Raw genomic sequence first — 18,544 nt, 5'->3', positions numbered from 1 at the left:
CCGTGGATCAGAGAGGCTCGAAAAGGGAACGGGCAGCGACCCCTCCGGAAAGACGTCAACACACCTCGCCCAGGAGGGAGGAACGACGTAGACGCAGAGACAATCGTGAAGAGGAGTCGCAGGCGCGAGCTGGAGGAGGGGGACGCCGCGAACGACCTCAGGGCTCACACCATTCGAGTAATGCGGGTGGTGACAGAGAAGGAGAAGTTGTTAGGGTAAGGGACCTGAGAAGGATCTTAGATGAGATGGAGCGAGAGAAGAGAGGGCCCCCTGCCTCGGCTGTCCCCTCTCTGTTTACGGCTGCTATCCGATCATCCCCCCTACCTCGGGTGTTTAGGCACAACCCCGACCTTCTATTCAACGGCGAAGCCGACCCGGCGGAGTACCTTATACAATTTAACATTGAGATGGAAGTCTATCAGGTGTCGGAGATGACCCGCTGCAGACTCTTCGCGGCATCACTCAAAGTTAGTGCCCAACAATGGTTCTCCAAGTTGGGACCGGCTAGCATAAGAACGTGGAGGCAATTGGAGGACTTGTTCGTCAGACAATTTCAGTCGACCCTCCACTATTCACCTCCTGTGGCCACGTTAGCCAACATCAAGCAAAGGGAGGGGGAGCCCTTGGCAGAATACTTTCGTCGGTTCAACGCCGAGGTCCCCAAGGTGAGAGGAGCCAGTGAGGAGACCATCAAATATTTCTTGATAGCAGGGCTGAAAGAAGGATCGAAATTTTGGAAGAGCCTCCAAGCGAGTGAGCCGAGGACCTTGGCCGAGTTCTATGAGCAAGTCGAACCCTTCAAGAGGGTAGAGAAATCGATGAGAGAGCTGAAAATCAATGAAAGCTATCGATACAAGAGGGACCGATCCTCAAGCCCTGACGAGGGGAGGAAGACATATCGGCGTAGTTCGAGCCCGAAAAAGTCTGCCCGTGGCAAAGAGACCACCAAAGATTCGGGAAGGCCTTATACAAGCAAATGGCAGACACACACCCTTCTGGTAGCCTCTATCGACCACATATATGCTACATATGTAGGGAAGGGGGTATTCAGGAAGTCAACCCCTCTCACAGACTACAATAAAAGAGACACTTCAAAGTATTGTGCATACCATGAGGCCACCGGACACGATACAGCTGATTGTAGACAACTAAAGGATGAGATCGAGACTTTGATTAGACAAGGGAAGCTTACGGAGTGGGTTGTCAAGGAGGTTCGAAAGCACATGACTGATTATCATACCGTCCCTCCTCCACCCCCAGAAGACAAAGAAAGGGTCCCTCGGGCTGGTAGCATTCATATTATTCTAGGCGGGTCTCACATTGGTGGAGACAGCCGGAAGGCAATGGACAGATATGCCCGGGAAGAAAAGGACAAGCCTCTCACCAACGTCAACCATCTAAGCCAAAGGCCCCCGGAGCTTTTTGAAAGGGAGGCCGGTGATATCATGTTTAAAGAGAACGATGCAAAATGGGTGCATTACCCTCATACCGATGCCCTAGTCATAAAAATGAAGATTGGGACAGTGAATGTTCACCGAGCAATGGTGGACACCGGGAGCTCGGCTGATGTTCTGACTTATGATGCCTACAAAAAACTGGGATTGTTGGATAGAGAGTTAACCACGACAGGTGGGCACTTGTACGGGTTCACGGGAAACTCGATCGGAGTGAAAGGGACAATTCGACTCCCGGTGACCATAGGAGAAGAGCCTCACGTGGCCACCCAGATTGGCATATTTACAGTTGTAGACCAGCCTTGTGCCTACAATGTTATAGTGGGCAGACCCCTTATGAGGGCGATGAGGATGGTGACCTCAATCCATCATATGACGATAAAATTCCCAACCCCCACGGGGGTAGGCATCTTGAAGAGCTGTCAATATGAATCAAGGGTCTGCTACAATCAGGCACTCAAGGCGGCCGAGTCAAGAAACGTCTCAAGGAGACAGCTGAAGCAGGTGAATGCGACGTCCCCATGGAAGAGGCAGAGGGCAGGAAAAGGATACGTCCCGAGGGCCACGAGACTTGTAATTTGATTTCAATTGAGGAATTGCCTGAGAACTACTTCGAGCACATGGGAATTCAGGTGGAACCACGCATAGGGGCCTTGCTAATGGAAGCCTCTCAGCCCATCATGTTGATACAAGAGGGGATTGTGGAGGAAGCAAGTGATGAAGAAGAGAGCCCAGAATAAATCGTTGCAAGACTAAGGAGAGGTAAGTGGGAACGCAAAGAAACAACAATCACTATGGACCTGCCCAACGGAATCACTCGCACTGTAACTGTAGCCTCTGAACGTTTGATAAATCCGGCCCGAGCTCACCAGCCCGAGCTCAAGGATACGGAAGGTTTGACAATCATGGAAATGGGAAAATCTAGCGAGGCTCGAGCAGATTTAGACCCGAGAATGCCCCCAATGGTCGAAAGGGCTGGGGCCGCAGAGGACACAATCCCGATCTTGGTAGACCCAAATGATCCCTCCAAGGTACTCAGAATAGGCTCTAACCTAAGTCCTGACTTGAGAGAGGATCTAGCCCGCTTTCTAAGAGAGAATTTGGATGTCTTTGCATGGTCACACTCTGATATGATAGGGATTGACCCAAATGTCATGTGCCACCGGCTCAACTTGGACCCAAAAAAGAAGGAGGTTAGGCAGAAGAGACGGCCGATTAGTGGAGAAAGGGCAGAGGCCCTCAGAGAAGAAGTGGATAGATTAATGGAGGCAGGACTTGTGAGAGAAGCCTTCTACCCCATGTGGCTGGCCAACCCCGTACTTGTCAAGAAGCCCAATGGTAAGTAGAGGACATGTGTAGACTTCACCGACCTGAACAAAGCTTGCCCGAAGGACAGCTTTCCTCTACCCCGAATCGACCAGCTAGTTGATTCCACGGCTGGGCACGCATTGCTTAGCTTTATGGATGCTTATTCGGAATATAACCAAATCCCCATGTATGGGCCAGATCAGGAGTACACCTCCTTTATTACTGATCGGGGCCTTTACTGTTACATCGGGATGCCTCTCGGGCTCCTTAATGTGGGGGCAACCTATCAGAGGCTGGTAAATAAGATGTTCAAACATCAATTGGGGAAGACTATGGAGGCCTATGTAGATGACATGCTGGTGAAGTCGAAAGAAGCGAGGGATCATGTCTGCAACCTGGCAGAAATGTTCCAAATCCTAAGGGAGTACAGAATGAAGCTCAACCCCCAGAAATGTGTGTTTGGGGTCGAATCGGGGAAGTTTTTGGGATTTATTGTCAACCATAGAGGCATTGAGGCCAACCCAGCCAAGATACAAGCCCTACTCGAGATGAGGTCCCCTCGACGGGTGAAGGATGTTCAAAGCTTAACGGGACGAGTGGCTGCCTTGAATCACTTCGTCTCAAAATCTTCCGATAAATGCCAAGAGTTCTTCAAAGCAATTAAAGGAGCGGGGAGGGATTTTAAGTGGACCGAAGAATGTGAGGAAGCCTTTCAGAACATAAAGAAGCATCTCAGCAGCCCTCCAATGTTGTCCAACCCAAAGGCTGGAGAAACTTTGATCCTATACTTGGCTGTCTCCGACTTTGCAATAAGTGCGGTATTAGTCCGAGAGGAGGATGGTGTCTAGCTCCCGGTATATTATGTGAGTAAAAGGCTAGCTGATGCCGAGACTCGATACACAAGCCTCGAAAAGCTAGCATATGCATTGATCTTGGTCTCCCGAAAACTCAGGCCCTATTTTCAGGCACACAGGATAGAAGTGCGAACCTCCTACCCCCTCATACAAGTGATGCATAAACCAGAGTCTTCTGGTCGAATGTTGAAGTGGACGGTTGAGCTCGGCCAATTCGAGGTGGATTATAAGCCAAGGACTACGATCAAAGGCCAAGCCCTGACCGATTTTGTGTTAGAATTTCCTCCACATCAAGAGGTGGAGCCGGGAGCCCTTGTTGTTATACCTAGCACAGAAGAAGTTGGACTGGAGAGACAAAATAGTGCCCCATGGTGGAGCCTATTTGTGGATGGAGCCTCTAACGGTGATGGAGCAGGAGCTGGAATTGAGCTAATCAGCCCAGAGGCGCACAAGATCAGACGTGCGACCCATCTGGCCTTTCATGCAACCAACAATGATGCTGAGTATGAGGCCCTGATCAACGGTCTCAAGCTAGCTTTGGAAATGAAGGTCGAGAATTTGAATGTGTTTAGTGACTCCATGATTGTGGTCTATCAGATAAACGGGGGGTATCAAGCTAAGGGGCCGAGAACAGAGCTTTACCTGAAGTGCGCACAGAGGATAATCGCGAGGTTCGACGAGGTGAGGCTGGAACTAATCCCGCGTGGGCAGAATGAAGGCGCGGATGAGCTAGCTAAGCTCGGCTCACGCCACGAGAGCACTTTGCTAGGGACCGTGCCCCTTGATATACAGAGGCAACCTAGTGTGCCCGAGCACGAGGTGGGCAGCCTCAGTAATGAGCTCGGCCCCACGTGGATGACACCTATTCTAGCATACATAAAAGAAGGTTCACTTCTGGACGAAAAAAATGAGGCAAGGAGGATAAAATACAAAGCAGCCCGCTATGTGATATACGACGGGATTCTATACAGAAGAGGGTTCAGTGTGCCTCTCCTCAAATGCATAGATGGAGATGAATGCAACTACATCCTAAGGGAAGTACACGAGGGCATTTGTGGCAATCACTCGGGGGGTAGCTCTCTAGCTCAGAAAATCCTCCGTCAAGGCTACTACTGGCCAACGCTGAAAAAAGATGCCTTTGAATTCTCCCGAGCTTGTGATAAGTGACAGCGATATGCCAATTATTACAACAGCCCCGTGGCCTCTCTCACATCCCTCATGAGCCCCTGGCCCTTCTCCATATGGGGAATTGATCTGATTGGGGAACTCCCGAAGGCCAGGGGAGGCGTCAAGTATGCGGTGGTTGCGGTAGACTATTTCACTAAGTGGGCAGAGGCCGAGCCCCTAGCCACCATCACAGCGAAAAAGCTCAAGGAGTTTGTATACAGGGCTATTGTATGTCGCTATGGCATCCCTTACAAGATGATATCTGACAATGGGAAATAATTTGATAGCAAGGAAATGCGAGAGTTTTGTCAGCAGCTGGAGATTCAGAAGAGCTTTAGCGCAGTCTGCCACCCCCAGAGTAACGGGCAGACAGAGGCTGTTAATAAAATCATTAAGCATACCTTAAAGGCAAAGCTTAAAGAGAAGAAAGGAGCATGGCCAGAGGAGCTCGCCCAGGTCCTATGGTCTTACAACACTACACTCCGAACCATAACTGGAGAGACCCCTTTCTCTCTGGTGTATGGGTGTGAAGCTATGTTGCCCGTTGAAGTGGGAGCAGGATCTTTTCGAAGGGATAACTATGACTCAGAGGCAAACGAGGTCAATCATCGGCTCTATTTGGATATGATCGAAGAAACTCGAGAAGATGCTCAGATCAGGATAGCGGCATATCAGCAGAGGACAGCTAGGTATTACAACAGTAAAGTTCGAGCCTGAACTTTCAAAGTGGGAGATTTGGTTCTGCGCCGGGTCATGCCAAACACCAAGGTGGTGAGTCACGGAGTCTTTGGAGCGAATTGGGAAGGCCCTTACAAGATAAAGTCGGTGCTTTGGGAGGGAACCTACCACCTCAATGATATGCAAGACAAGTTGATCCCAAGAGCCTGGAATACGGAGCACCTTCGCAAGTATTATCAGTAATATTATTCTTTTCAAACTTAGTATTATCTTAAAATATTCCTAAGTCTCGGAGGGTAGTGCCATATAGGTGCCTCCCTGAGACCACAAGCTTGTACTCCTTTCACTTCCCATTATCTATGAATAAACGATTAATCTCTATTTGTGCACTTGATATTTTAACTTCTGTTAATAGATTAAATACCCAGCAGGGGAACCCATCCTTGGGAACCCATGCGAGGACAGAACAGTTGTTTTATTATGTTAAAATCACAAATCAGGTCGGACCCCGGCCCGCTTGACACCAAGAACGCGAAACGAGCTGGGCCACGGCCCGCTTAGACAAATATGAACACATAGTAGATAAAAGATGAGGATAAAAAGAGGTATAGGCCCACAATGCGAGCTCATACCCTGGCCCGCAAGACCACAAATGCGACCTAGGGGCCCAGCCCTCCATCAAACATACCCAAGGTCGCATGATGTGAGGAGAAGACACATGCGAGCTCCTAGGCCGGCCCGCTAGTGCGAGCAAACCTACAACACCTGCGAGTTGATGCGAGCTTGTTCCACTTGGCATTCTTTGTCAATTTTTGTTTGATTGAACAAATGACACGAGCTGGTTTATTGGGCTCGCTGTGAAGGGGTAACGCTCGCCATACGCGGCCAGAGTTATGATAACTTTTGGTCGTGGTAAGAAAACACAAAAATAAAGAAAGCCAGCTAGCACCGTAAAGATATACGCGGGCACATTTTATACAAACAAAAGTTAAATAAGTTATGTCCCGAGGCAGAATATTTCAAATACAAGCGCGAGGCGAGAGGGGTGCCCGCTTACCCAGTCAAAAGTCTAGTTCTAATTAAAATTACATCAAGGGTTATCAGCCTCTGCTCCCTCACGATTTTCATCACCAGCGACCTGGGCCTGCTCGGCCGCGAGCCGAGCCTCCTCAGCAATTTGGGCACCCCTCTCCATCTCTAGCTTCAACTTTTCAGCATGCCTCGCTGTGCTCGCACCCAGAGCCGCCCAATCGAAGTCAGGATCCTTCTTCATAAAGACTTTCATAAAATTCCTGGCCCCCAGGTTCCTAGCATCAGTGAGGGCGGCCTCACGGCCCTCGGTCAGGGCAGAGACTGATCCCTCCAGCTCAAGCACCCTCTCCTCGAGGGCATCCTTCTCCTTCTTCCATGCCTCAGCAGCCAGGTCATGAGCCTCCTTCTGCTCCCTTAGGGCCTTGTCGTGAGCAGCGTTCAGGTTAATTATCTTCTGATTATAGTTGTTCACCAGCGTAACTTTCTCTTGCCCGTGCTCAGCGACCTTACTCTGAAGGGACTTGACTTTAGCCTCGAGCTTTGTGTTGGTCTGGCTGAGGGCTCGCATCTCTCGAGCCTTAGATAACTGACGATAGTATACTTCGGCCGCGGCTCGGGAGAGTGCATCCTGGTTGACCTCGAGAGCAGATGAAGACCAATCCTTTAAATCCTGCTCGCTGTTGTGACCTTGAGCGAGCCGGCCGAATGTGGTCGCAACCATATTCGCAGAAGAAGAGGAGGGAAGAGGAGCATCAGAGGGAGCAGCTTTCTTTGGCTCAGGCTCGCCAGTTTTTCCTTCTTTGTGACCTCGATGCCTTTTTAGCCGAGTAGAAGGCCTTGAGCCTTTGAAATGCTCAGTAAGGGTCCTCATGCGAGCTGGAGGGGGGACTTGAGAGTGAGCCCCTGTGGTCGCTTCAGCGGGCTGAACAGGGCCCGAGGTCGCAGCTTGTTCAGCCTCCTCCATGAAGGGGATAGGGGAGATGGCCATTTCTGAAAAAGAAAACAATGAAGAAAAAGATTAGTCACAACGAGATGTAATGCAAGGAAGTAATGCGAGCAGATAAAAAATATGGAAAATTAAGGTGCAATGTGAAGTGATGCATGCAGGAAGTGTAAAGACGCGAGCCCACGAGCACGCGCTCGCGAGTATACAGGCCCGCACATGCGAGCCCGATATTCTTACCCTTTCTGGCTCTCTTAGATTTCTTCTTTTGAGGGGTCAGCCTCACTCCTTCTTTCAAAAACCCACACGCGACCAGGTTCGAGGTCGTTATGAGCTTTTGAATATCCCTGTTTGCCTTGGGAAGGTCTAGCAGGCTATCTGCATTTATTTTTTCTTGTCCCACGAGGACAGTGCGAGGCGGGGTGGCTGGAAAAAAAAACATTTCTTGTTAAAAGAAGGAATTATGGTAGAAAAAACGAGAGCGGCCAGGGAAGACTTACATGGATTGTAATAGAAATGAGTCTGGACTCGAGGCACCTCGTGGACGTAGAAATAGGGGCTCTTCCACTTCCCTGAGTTGCTCGGCCCGTTGTGAATGAGATTCTTCTTGTTGAAGCACGGCCAGACAGAGAAGTAAAAATATCCAAAGTCATTGGGAGAATGTTTTAGATTAAGGAAATAGCCCAGCTGCCTCGCTGTGAGGGGAGGAAACCCATACTTGCTATACATGATGTATAATGCGAGGGCGGCCCGGTATCCATTCAGGTTGATCTGCAAAGGTGCGAGCTGGTAGTACTCGCAGACATCCTTGATGAAAGGATGAAGAGGAGAAGAGATGCCTAGCCTCAGAAGGAAGGTAAACAAGACCATGCGAGGCACCCTGCCTCCATTCTCTGGATGGTTAAATCTGTAACATCTCATGTGAGGCAGGGGCAGGACAACATGGCCCTCGAGCTGGAATTGCTCAATGTGCTCGCCCAGATGTTTTTGAGTCAGCGAGGTGGGAAGGTCGCGACAGGCGAGCACCTTAACCTCCTCGTTTGCAGTTGACCTCTCCTCCCCATCAGGAATGATCTGCCTCTTGAAAACAATTTCACCCTCCAGCTCGGGCTGGGAAGGAGGCACGTAAGGCTCAGGAGAGGCCGCAGGGACGTAGTTGTAGTTACAAATCTTGTACTGACTTGTAACATCTGCCACCTCCTCGCTCTGAGGAGAGTCATAGGACCAGTGTGAGCCGTCCTCTTCACCCTCGAGCCCCAAGATGGGGTATTCAGCAGCTACGGGCTCCTTTTCTTTCTTCTTGGTGTCGTAGTATGCACTCCCCAGATCGCTGTCAGTAGACTCGGAGTCAAGGTGAATGGGGTCGAGGTCGTTAGCTGCTACTTGCCCCAAATGGGCTTCCCTCTCTTCGGCCATTTCTCTTAAAATTTCCTCGGCTCGTTCTTTGTCTAGAGGAACGGGCTCGCGGTTGAGAAGTTCCTCCACCCCGAGGGAGGCTGGTATTTTGGAGAGGTCCACGGGCCTGTTTCTCCAATCATAAATATTCTTTTCCCTGGTGTAATCTTCAGGATTAGGGTCGAGGTGAATATCAAGCGAGCCGGATCCTGCTGCTCGCATCGAGTTCTCAACTCTGGCAATGTTCAAAGCCCCTTGAGGGGTGATAGCTGAGCTAGGAGAGATGGGTTGGCTAAGACAACCAGAAAGAGAAGTCAGCTCGCGTTGGAAGTTCTTTGAGCCTCGCTGCTCAGGAGGATATTGGTTTAATGGAGACGGAGTGGCTGAGGAATGAGATGGGCTGGCGGAGGTGCGAGCCGGGCTCGAGGAGGAGCGAGACGATCCGTAGGAACGGGCTGAAGACACACTCGACATCTGTAAAAGATGGTGAAAATTAGTGTGTGGCCCTAAAAAGAAAATAAAAACAAGTATGGGATCGCACCTAAGTGTCCTCACATCTCACACGGGATCGCACCTAAGTATCTAAACGAGCGGAAGGGCTCGCATCGCGTGTTGTGGTTGTGTGTGAACTCGCATCGAACAGATGGTGTGTGCTCGCATGGTGTACATGAATAAGCATGAATAAAAATGGGCTCGAATCGAAGAGTACCTGTGGGAGAGGTGTATGAAGATCTTGATGAATCTGGTCCCGGAGAATATCGCCGCCGGTAGACGGTTCTTGTGGAGATGATAATCTTCGTCGTGGTAGATCCTTGAGCAAATTGAGCAGCAATTCAGGAAGTGTTTTTGGAAATGTGAGAAATGAATTCAAATCTCACATATTTATAGGGGATAAGATAGAGAAAGGGGAGGTGACACGTGTCACCATCTCAGATGACGACACGGATCCCCATGCCATCTGTCCAACGGCTGTCAAAATGAATATTAAATAGAAGGCGTGCGAGGCAAGGTACGCGAGGCGATTTGGTGCGGCCTGGTGGGCTCGCACCTACGAGGCCATGAAAAGCTACTGTTGGAAAATTCCTAGCCTCAAGATGCGACCAGGAATTTTGGGGGGTAGTTGTTATGCCCGCTTTCGGTCATGGGCCCTAAACAGGTCCCTTTAGGTGCATTGAATGGCTGGACTATCATGTGTGGGCTAGAATCATGGACCAATGCGAGCTGGGCTCGTGACATGCGAGCTGGGCTCGTGACATACGAGCTGGGCTCATAACATACGAGCTGGGCTCGTAACATGCGAGCTGGGCTCGTGACATGCGAGCTGGGCTCGGTTGCCCACACGCGGGCTGGGCCCATGAGCTCACATCTAATGGAGTTAAAGATAATATTGTATTTATTAATGAAGGCGGGGCGGGCCGAGGCCGCCAGGCCGGCCCGCATTAGAGGACTTTGTGCTTGATATGGAAAGTAACTCATAGATGATTGAGTTGCTCGTAGATTTCGGGGCCGACACGGGTTGTTCCTACAATCACGGGAAGGATTGCGGAGATGCCGCGAGATTGTAGGAAGCGTGTGGAGCCGGTTGAGATTTACGTGACTAAATTGGCTAAAGGCCTGACTCTATCAAGGGCTTGGGCTGCACGGGCTGAAGAGTCCTAACCCTAGCCTATGTGACTTGTTCCCCAAGAACTACGTGAGGTTTGATCCCTATAAATAGGGTACGTAGGCACTTGTATGAGACAGAAGTCGACACTTGACAGAGAATAACAAACCATATTCTTTCTTAAGGAGTCAACGTACAAGCTCATCCACCACCAAACAACCTTCATACGCCTTCAAACACCGTCCTTGATCTTTGTTCCGCCCATTAACCTCCACAACACTGTTATACGAAATTCTCCCTATAACAAATATAAAATAAGTTAATTGATCAAGCGCGGATAGACATTCTGACCTCAATCAAAATATACAAAATATTCTATATTAATCTTTTCACGTGATAATCATAACAATCGTTTATGGACATGTACCCAGCACAATAGCTATATAAAAAATGGTGTGTGAATTATTTTCATCCGTGAGAGAAGACCCAAATTCTGCAGATACATGCCGAATCTATAAAAGATGTCTGTCTGAGTTGGAGAAAGACCTAGAAATTTATACACGCACTAGCCGTCCAATATGAGGCTTTAATCATGGCAGTGCCTTACGTGTGCAGAACTTAAGGTTTTTTTAAAAGCTATGGCCTAGTGCATATATTAGTTGAAGTTGTGGAGAACATTTGTGTGACGTAACCCGAAAGAGATTTCTAATATTGACAAATTAAGTACTGTAATCATAATAATGACAATAAGCCAAGATATGTAATTATCGTGCGTCCATTTTGCATTTATATGTATTATTCCCTGTAAATTGGCGGAAACGATACCCCCAAGATCGAATTGAAGTATGTGAAGTGTACACCGACTTAATATATATGGAGCTATAAAATGAGGCGGATATTAGATACATAATCCTCAGATTATTAGATACATAATCCTCGATACTGTATGGCAGGGCTGCTGTATTCAGATTGAGTAAGCCGATTTTTGAGCTTGGAGTAATTTGAGATCTATGTTATTTAAGTCCAGTTGAGTCGGGTCGAGCGGGTTGGTTTAATTAATTGAGCCGAACTCGACTCGTTTACTTTTACGAGCGAGTGGAGCCGACTCGTTTAGCCAAATAAATCCGTTTTAACAATTCGGACAAACCGGCTTTTTTATTTTTACCTTTAATTGAGCTTAAAACTCTACCGAGCTCGACTCGTTTTTTCTGACAAACTAATAACAGTTTACATTAATTTGAACATAATAGAGCCGAGACAAACCCCCAATTACTGATACGACCAGGTTGTAAAACAAATAACATGCTAAAAATAATAAGATGATTTGTTTCCTGATAATTTAACATATATAATTTAAAATTTCTTGAAGCTAAAAATAAAATCAAAAACATCTCAATAGATCTAAACTGCAACAACATCTCTGAAAATAGCAACATCACAATTGACCATATTACATAAAAACCATTGTTAGTCCAGTGTTCAGAAACAACAATTGCATAGATTGAGATTGGAGAAGTGAAATCACAGCTATTTACATGTCAGATACCAGCTATAGACATGTCGAAGACACCCCGACTATTTACAGGTCGGATATCAGCTATAGACATACTGCAAGTGTAAACTCGTGAAGGATGAACAATCTTTGATTGTGAAAAATGAGCTCTTGCAATAATCACCACCAACCTGCACTACAAGAAAAACAGGTTGAGACCATGATTTTTAACCGTTGTCTGAGACCCCTCAATACCGTTGAGTATTGAGGCGTCGTCTGATATGCGTATCAGACAACAGTACCCATATGTTGTCTGTTTGAATCCAAGACAACATCGAGGTCGTATAAAACCGTTGATCGAAGGTTGGATGAAACAACGGTTTAGCTTAACAGACTGTTGTTAGACTTGTAGTCATTCAAGAATTTCTACATAAAAACCTATTGTTTGAATATTTGAAATACAATGATTTAGTTTTACACAACCGTTGGGTGTGACATATTGTTATAAGTTTTTCCTGCTATAATAGTATTGTATGGAACATCTTGTTACAACGATCAAGTAAACCTCAATTTGTGTATATTATGTTCAGACAACTCTTTATTCATTTGTACCATTTGTCGGAATAGCTACATACAACGGTTTTTTATTATTTTATTGCATTTTATTGACATCAGATAATGGTTTGGTAAGCTAAAAATGTTGTTTCAATTTTACACACAATGATTTGACAACTTTTATACATTTGTCAAGTGTTTCTTAGATAATAATTAACTAAACATTTTGTACATGAAATCTCGTGTCAACATAATTACATATGAGGAGTCGAGATACAAAATTTTAATAATCTAGTATATATCTTTTACTTTCTATGTCTCGATTCTTTCCAAGAAAAAAATAATAAACTTTTCACTATATGACACATAATTGTTGGAAGTGTAGCTGGAGTGCTCAACTGAGTTGGATAAGTATGTGGTATGCCTATCATCAAGCTGAAATGATGATGCATGTCTTGTGGTATAATGCAGCCCAGGCTTCCTGTTTAAGTACATAAAATAGATGGAGTACAAACTAAGTCGCCACCAAAAACTAAGTGACTAAAAAGAATCATAAAAAGATGCAGCTTACCAGGAAATTCAGGGCACCCTCACCGACCATAAGCACAAATCAATTGAATTCATATAGTTTATTACCAGCTCCCAACCACAACACAACCTTCGAAAACAAAGCCACTGGGATCCTTTTCTTCACCTCTTCCTAATGAAATAAATTTTTATACAACCCTTGTAGAACTGCTCCATTTAATGATATTATACATCCTAGATCCATAAAATAAAACTTCCATTCATTGAAATATTAAAAGTACAGAATACATATCAGAAGTTTCTTGCATCATTCATCAACTAAAAAGTCTCCAGTTAATAATAAAGTATAACAAATTATGTACCTCGTAAAGCTGTTTTTATCTCCTTCAATCATCGCTATAACTGCTGGCATTCCAAACTACACTTGTGTTCCATTTTCATTTCCTACCGAGATATGCAAATTACTTGTCCCAGAGAACCTCAACTTCTTCTCTTCACACCATCAATGAAAATACATAGATTAAACAAAAAAAGTTAGTAGCGGGTTAGATGCAGTTTCCTAGCTAGTAGATAATATATAAAAAAATCCAACCAGCCTTTAACATTAATCATTTCAATGAAAAGTTTCAAATAAAATAATACATCTACATCACAGTAATCACATATAGTCACATAAAATATAATTAAAACTAGGTAACGGTAGCCTATTTCCCCTATCCCTGGTGTCAAATAGAACTTGTGTTCTTTATCCCAATTTTCACCAGAAATTCCTGATTTTCCATTTGTTCCTGAAAATTATTTCACATACAAAGTTATTTTGGGGTAGAAAGTAACACCAACATAAACTGTTATCTCAATATATATACTCAATTAATTAAAGTATCTCAATATATAACAAGACTCTACCAGCCAACTTTAACATCATACAAGCAGCATTATCCGATTTTATAATTACACCAGTAAGACATGAAAGAAGTGTGGTCCAGCAAAGCATTATCTTCCAGCAAATGACCATAATAGTAAATACACTTTACCATAATAGATAAAGCCTTTTCTCCCTCTGTCAAGAGCCTTGGGTGTGATATGGGAGGCATTAGGTCCACCTACTAGCTCATCTGTTCTTCTACACCACACTGTAATGTAAATACACTTTGTTAAGTTCATCATTCACACAGTTATCTCTTTTTACAGAAGATATTATCTTTATGCCTACAAGTTATTGTGCAAGAAACATACCAGTTAGGTTATCCTTAGACATACCATATATTGCCTAAACAGCTCTTCGGCGCTCTGGTGTCATGAGTAATGTCCCTGCACATTTTAACAAAGATCATTTTTTAGTATTTTCTAAAGGGATAAGACACAATTTCGGATCCATAACATTGTAGTAGGCTAATCTCTTCGTAAAAATTGTTGAAGGTTTGAGTCTCAATAGAGTCCTACTCCTAATCATGTTTGCCTTAAAAAAACATCTACAAGTAAAAGAATTTAAGAAAATAAGCAATAATGAAATACACATACCTAAGTAAAATTTCTTGGCATATTCAGCACAAACTTTACCACAACAATCATAAGCCTCATTCAACATATTCCAACTCTTCATACCAACACTATCATTCTCAGATTTATCTAAGCTTTTCGATCACTTCCGTTTCATGTCGGAAGATAAAGCTTTGCTGGATCTCCTCTCCTCCCTTCCAATCCTAAATGACCATAATAGTAACATAATGTAAATAACGGATTAACATAAAAAATCAGTAATAAAATGGATAATATAAAATGAAAATTATTCTAATACAAAACTTAGTAATCTAAAAAATGCCTCAAAAAAAATTAGCAAAATTACAATACATGTGACGCCAAAACATTCAAATATAAAACCAGCAAAATACATGGTATATGAAAAATCAGTAACATAAATTGAAATAAGTTGGAGATTCTTTTACCCAAATATAATCTCAATATGAAAGCTTTAAACCTCTAATATAAATAAGTTGAAGCTCTAATTGAAATGAGTTGAAGCTATAACTACCTGCAATTTCAAAAAAAACAAAAATTGAATTTAGGCATAAGCAATCGGAAGAAAAAAGAAGTTCTAAATGGAGTTTTTGGAGGAGTTTTTATTTCGTGTTTGTATTCAAGTGCCAAACGAATGGGTAAATTTATAAATCGAGGTGATAGAGTACTTGGGAGAGAGTTATTAGATGAGGGGAGAAGATCTAAGATAAAGAAAAGGGTTGGGTTTTAGAAAGAAAACAAACACCTGTGGATTAGATCGGAACTAATAAATAACAATCACACAAAAAGGGATGGATACAACCCGGTTTGTGAAATAAGTGTTTCAAAAAGAGGTGGATTGAGACTTGAGATCTAGTAGAAAAGAGAGAGGGAAGTTTGAATTAGTATATGTTCTTGTGTGTGTTATGTGTATAAGGAGATAAAAGGGGGAAGGGGGAAGTGAATTTTAGGGAAGCAGGTAATCAAAACAAAAATGGGGGGGGGGGAATTGAAATGTTAAGGGGGAAAACAAATTAGAATCACTAAATTAATTTGAAAAATAGAGTTTTTACTTCATTATTCTTATTAAAATTATACAAGATAAATTCATTTTTTGATATTTTTTTTACATGACTAAAATCAATATATCTTAACATCTGTATGGTTGGATCATCAAAAAATCATTTTAAAAAAATTATTTTGTGAATCCGGTGAGAATCTCGTGCGAGTGAGTTGTACTTTTACTAGAATTTTCTATTTGTGGCATGCAAATGTGATTTAAAATTTTCTGATATTTTTTTCATATAAATAGAATCGTATATCCTAACATCCATACGGTTGGATCATCGAATAAATCATTTAAAAAATTATCTTGTCAATCGGGTTAGAATCATGTGGTAGTGGGTTATACTTTTGCTAGAATTTTCTATTCCTGTCATGCAACCGTGATTTGAAATTTTTTGAATTTTTTTTATATGACTAGAATCGATATATCTTAACATCTGTACGGTTGGATCGTCAAAGAAATCATTTAAAAAAGTTATCTTGTTAATTGGGTTATAATCTTATGCTAGTGTTTGTACTTTTACTAGATTTTTCTATTATTGTCATGCAAGTTTGATTATAAATTTTTTGATAATTTTTTCATATGTCTAAAATCAATATATCTTAAAATATGTACAGTTGGACCGTCGAAAAAATCATTTAAGAAAATTATTTTGTCAATCTAATTGGAATCTTGCGAGTGAGTTATACTTTACAAGATTTTTTTATTTCTATCACGCAAGTGTGATTCAAATATTTTTGATAATTTTTTCATGACTAGAATCGATATATCTTAACATCCGTACAGTTGGATCGTTAAAAATATTATTTTATTTTTTTAAAAAAAATTACAATACGTGAGACAATAGTATGAAAAGTAAACTCATGTCTGAATAGTGTATAAACAATAAAAAAAGAAGCACTTGTTAGCCCGTTGTATGAGGTATACTGAAACAATAGTATTGTAAAACCGTTGTCTAATATTTAACAATGGTCTTTAGAGCCTTTGTATGAATTCCACTAAAAACAGTTTTGTAAAACCGTTGTCTAATATTTTACAACGGTTATAAGACCCGTTGTATGAATTTTAATAACACAATCACTTTTAAAAATTGTAGTGTGACGTCCATGAATTTGAATAGTTTTTAACAACGGTTCAGAGAACCGATGTGTGAACCTTGGATTAGACAATGGTTATTGAAGGGAAAAAATAATCCATTGTCTGTCATTTTGGGACAACGGTTTTTTTCAACTGTTGTTTAATTAATGTTGTTTGATGTTATTTTTCTTGTAGTGCTAGATTTGATGCATACTATCCAAATCACCAAAAACATCAATAAACACATTTTCAACATATTCAACACTAAATAAACACAATCATAACTAAACAAAAATATACCAAAATATCCCAAAAGGAGAGGCAAAACACATTTCAAGAGGAGCTCGTTTAATTTCAAGAGTGGAGTCGAACCGTCTCTTTTAATTAAATCAGTCGAGTCGATCCCATTAAACGGGTTTGAAGATGAGCTCGCAAGCACCTCGGCCAAACTTATAGCTTTAGTGTATGCTTTGCTTTTATTGCATGTTCCCTCTCTATAAAAAATAATTAATATAAATAATCTTCTTATTTTTTACTGTTATTTTTTTGGGATTTTAGTTGTAATTGAAAAACTATAGAGAAAGGAGAAAACTAGGGTTTTATTATAATTCGACTCGTTCATAATTACAATAGAAAAAGGTCTTATTTAGCCAACAACCAAACGTAATAAAGAAAAATATCCTAATAAGTAAACTATTATAATGATGAAACTATCCAATAATATAATATCATTATATATGTGAACATCCCCCCTCAAACTCACGATGTTGAATTGCGAGTTTGTCAACCAAGAAAAGGAGCCACGTAACCAAACAAATCCAAAGCGTCAACACCAGATTAAAGAGCATCCAAACAAATCCAAAAACAAAATTATGAATTCAAACAAACCAAAAACTTCCAAACGAATCCAAAGACGCAACAACAAAAGAGAACACAACAATAAAAGAGAAATCATCCAAAGATGCAGCAACCCAAGAGAAAATAAAGCAATCAAATCACCAAAGCAACAAATCTGCAACCATCAAAAATAATACCAAAACTGCACACGAAATTGAATCCAAATCCAAAACCAAACTCCATAATCAACCCAATACAAACTCCAAATAATTGAATCCAAGTCAACAAATTGTATCCAATCCTCAACCAAATAAAAACTGTATCCCAATTCTAATTATATCCAAATCTAATTAAATCCCGCGAAGGGTCAGTGTGCCTAGACCACTAGATAAAACCAATATGCCTAGGGCACCAAATAAACTAAATCAATCCCTGCGAAGGGCCAATGTGCCTAGAGCACCAAATATACTAAACCAATCCCTCAAAGGGCCAATATACCTAGAGCACCAAATAAACTAAACAATCCCTCGTAGGGCCAATGTGCCTAGAGCACCAAATAACCTACATCAATCCCGCGAAGGGTCAATGTGCCTAGAGTACCAGACAAAACAAAATAAAATACGGAGAAGTATACAGATGTGCCTAGGGCTACCCCATCATCAACACGAGAAAAGGAAAGGAAGATGAGAGGGAAAGAAAAAAAATATTATCAAGGAGCCAATATCATCAAAGCGAGACCGAGAGTGTGTATTAGAGTCTCAACCAAAACCAGCATAAAAATTATATGAGAGTTTCAACCAAAACCAGCAGAAAGTTGTATGAGAGTCCCAACGAAAACCAGCAGAAAAAAACTTCAACCAAAATCAAGTATCCATGAGAAATCCAACCAAATCGAAGAAAAAAATAATCATGATTAAAACTCAAAATCATCCAAGAAAAATAAAAAACATAACCGATATGAATAAGAAGAAGATAAGAAGAAACAATAATCATAACACATGTTTTAAACCCAACATGTGGAACCCAACCCGATATAACTCATCACAAACCTATCCCGG

At 42.7% G+C, this 18,544-nt stretch overlaps 1 protein-coding gene and 1 long non-coding RNA gene across 2 annotated transcripts; one reads left to right on the top strand and one right to left on the bottom strand.

Annotated features, from left to right (window-relative positions):
* Positions 1-3,772: 3,772 nt before the first annotated feature.
* Positions 3,773-5,062, top strand: LOC141664914 (uncharacterized). The gene is made up of 2 exons (XM_074470874.1): positions 3,773-4,688; positions 4,950-5,062. The coding sequence occupies exons 1-2, from the start codon at positions 3,773-3,775 to the stop codon at positions 5,060-5,062; spliced, it is 1,029 nt and encodes a 342-aa protein (XP_074326975.1).
* A 7,628-nt stretch (positions 5,063-12,690) lies between these two features.
* Positions 12,691-14,696, bottom strand: LOC141668932 (uncharacterized). The gene is made up of 6 exons (XR_012553267.1): positions 14,531-14,696; positions 14,246-14,320; positions 14,044-14,142; positions 13,372-13,501; positions 13,053-13,243; positions 12,691-12,962 (listed from the first exon to the last, which is right to left on the bottom strand). It is a non-coding gene; the product is annotated as an uncharacterized LOC141668932 (long non-coding RNA).
* Positions 14,697-18,544: the final 3,848 nt, after the last annotated feature.

This window comes from Apium graveolens, chromosome 6, assembly GCF_009905375.1.
Source record: "Apium graveolens cultivar Ventura chromosome 6, ASM990537v1, whole genome shotgun sequence".
Taxonomy (NCBI): domain Eukaryota; kingdom Viridiplantae; phylum Streptophyta; class Magnoliopsida; order Apiales; family Apiaceae; genus Apium; species Apium graveolens.
This window is presented reverse-complemented; position numbering and strand designations above follow the sequence as displayed.

What these genes read in the sequence shown, in the direction of transcription:
- LOC141664914 (XM_074470874.1), top strand. Translation starts at nt 3,773, where the DNA reads ATGCATAAACCAGAGTCTTCTGGTCGAATGTTGAAGTGGACGGTTGAG. An exon ending in TTGTGGCAATCACTCGGGGG is followed by an intron (nt 4,689 to 4,949) that starts GTAGCTCTCTAG and finishes CTAAGTGGGCAG; the next exon opens with AGGCCGAGCCCCTAGCCACC.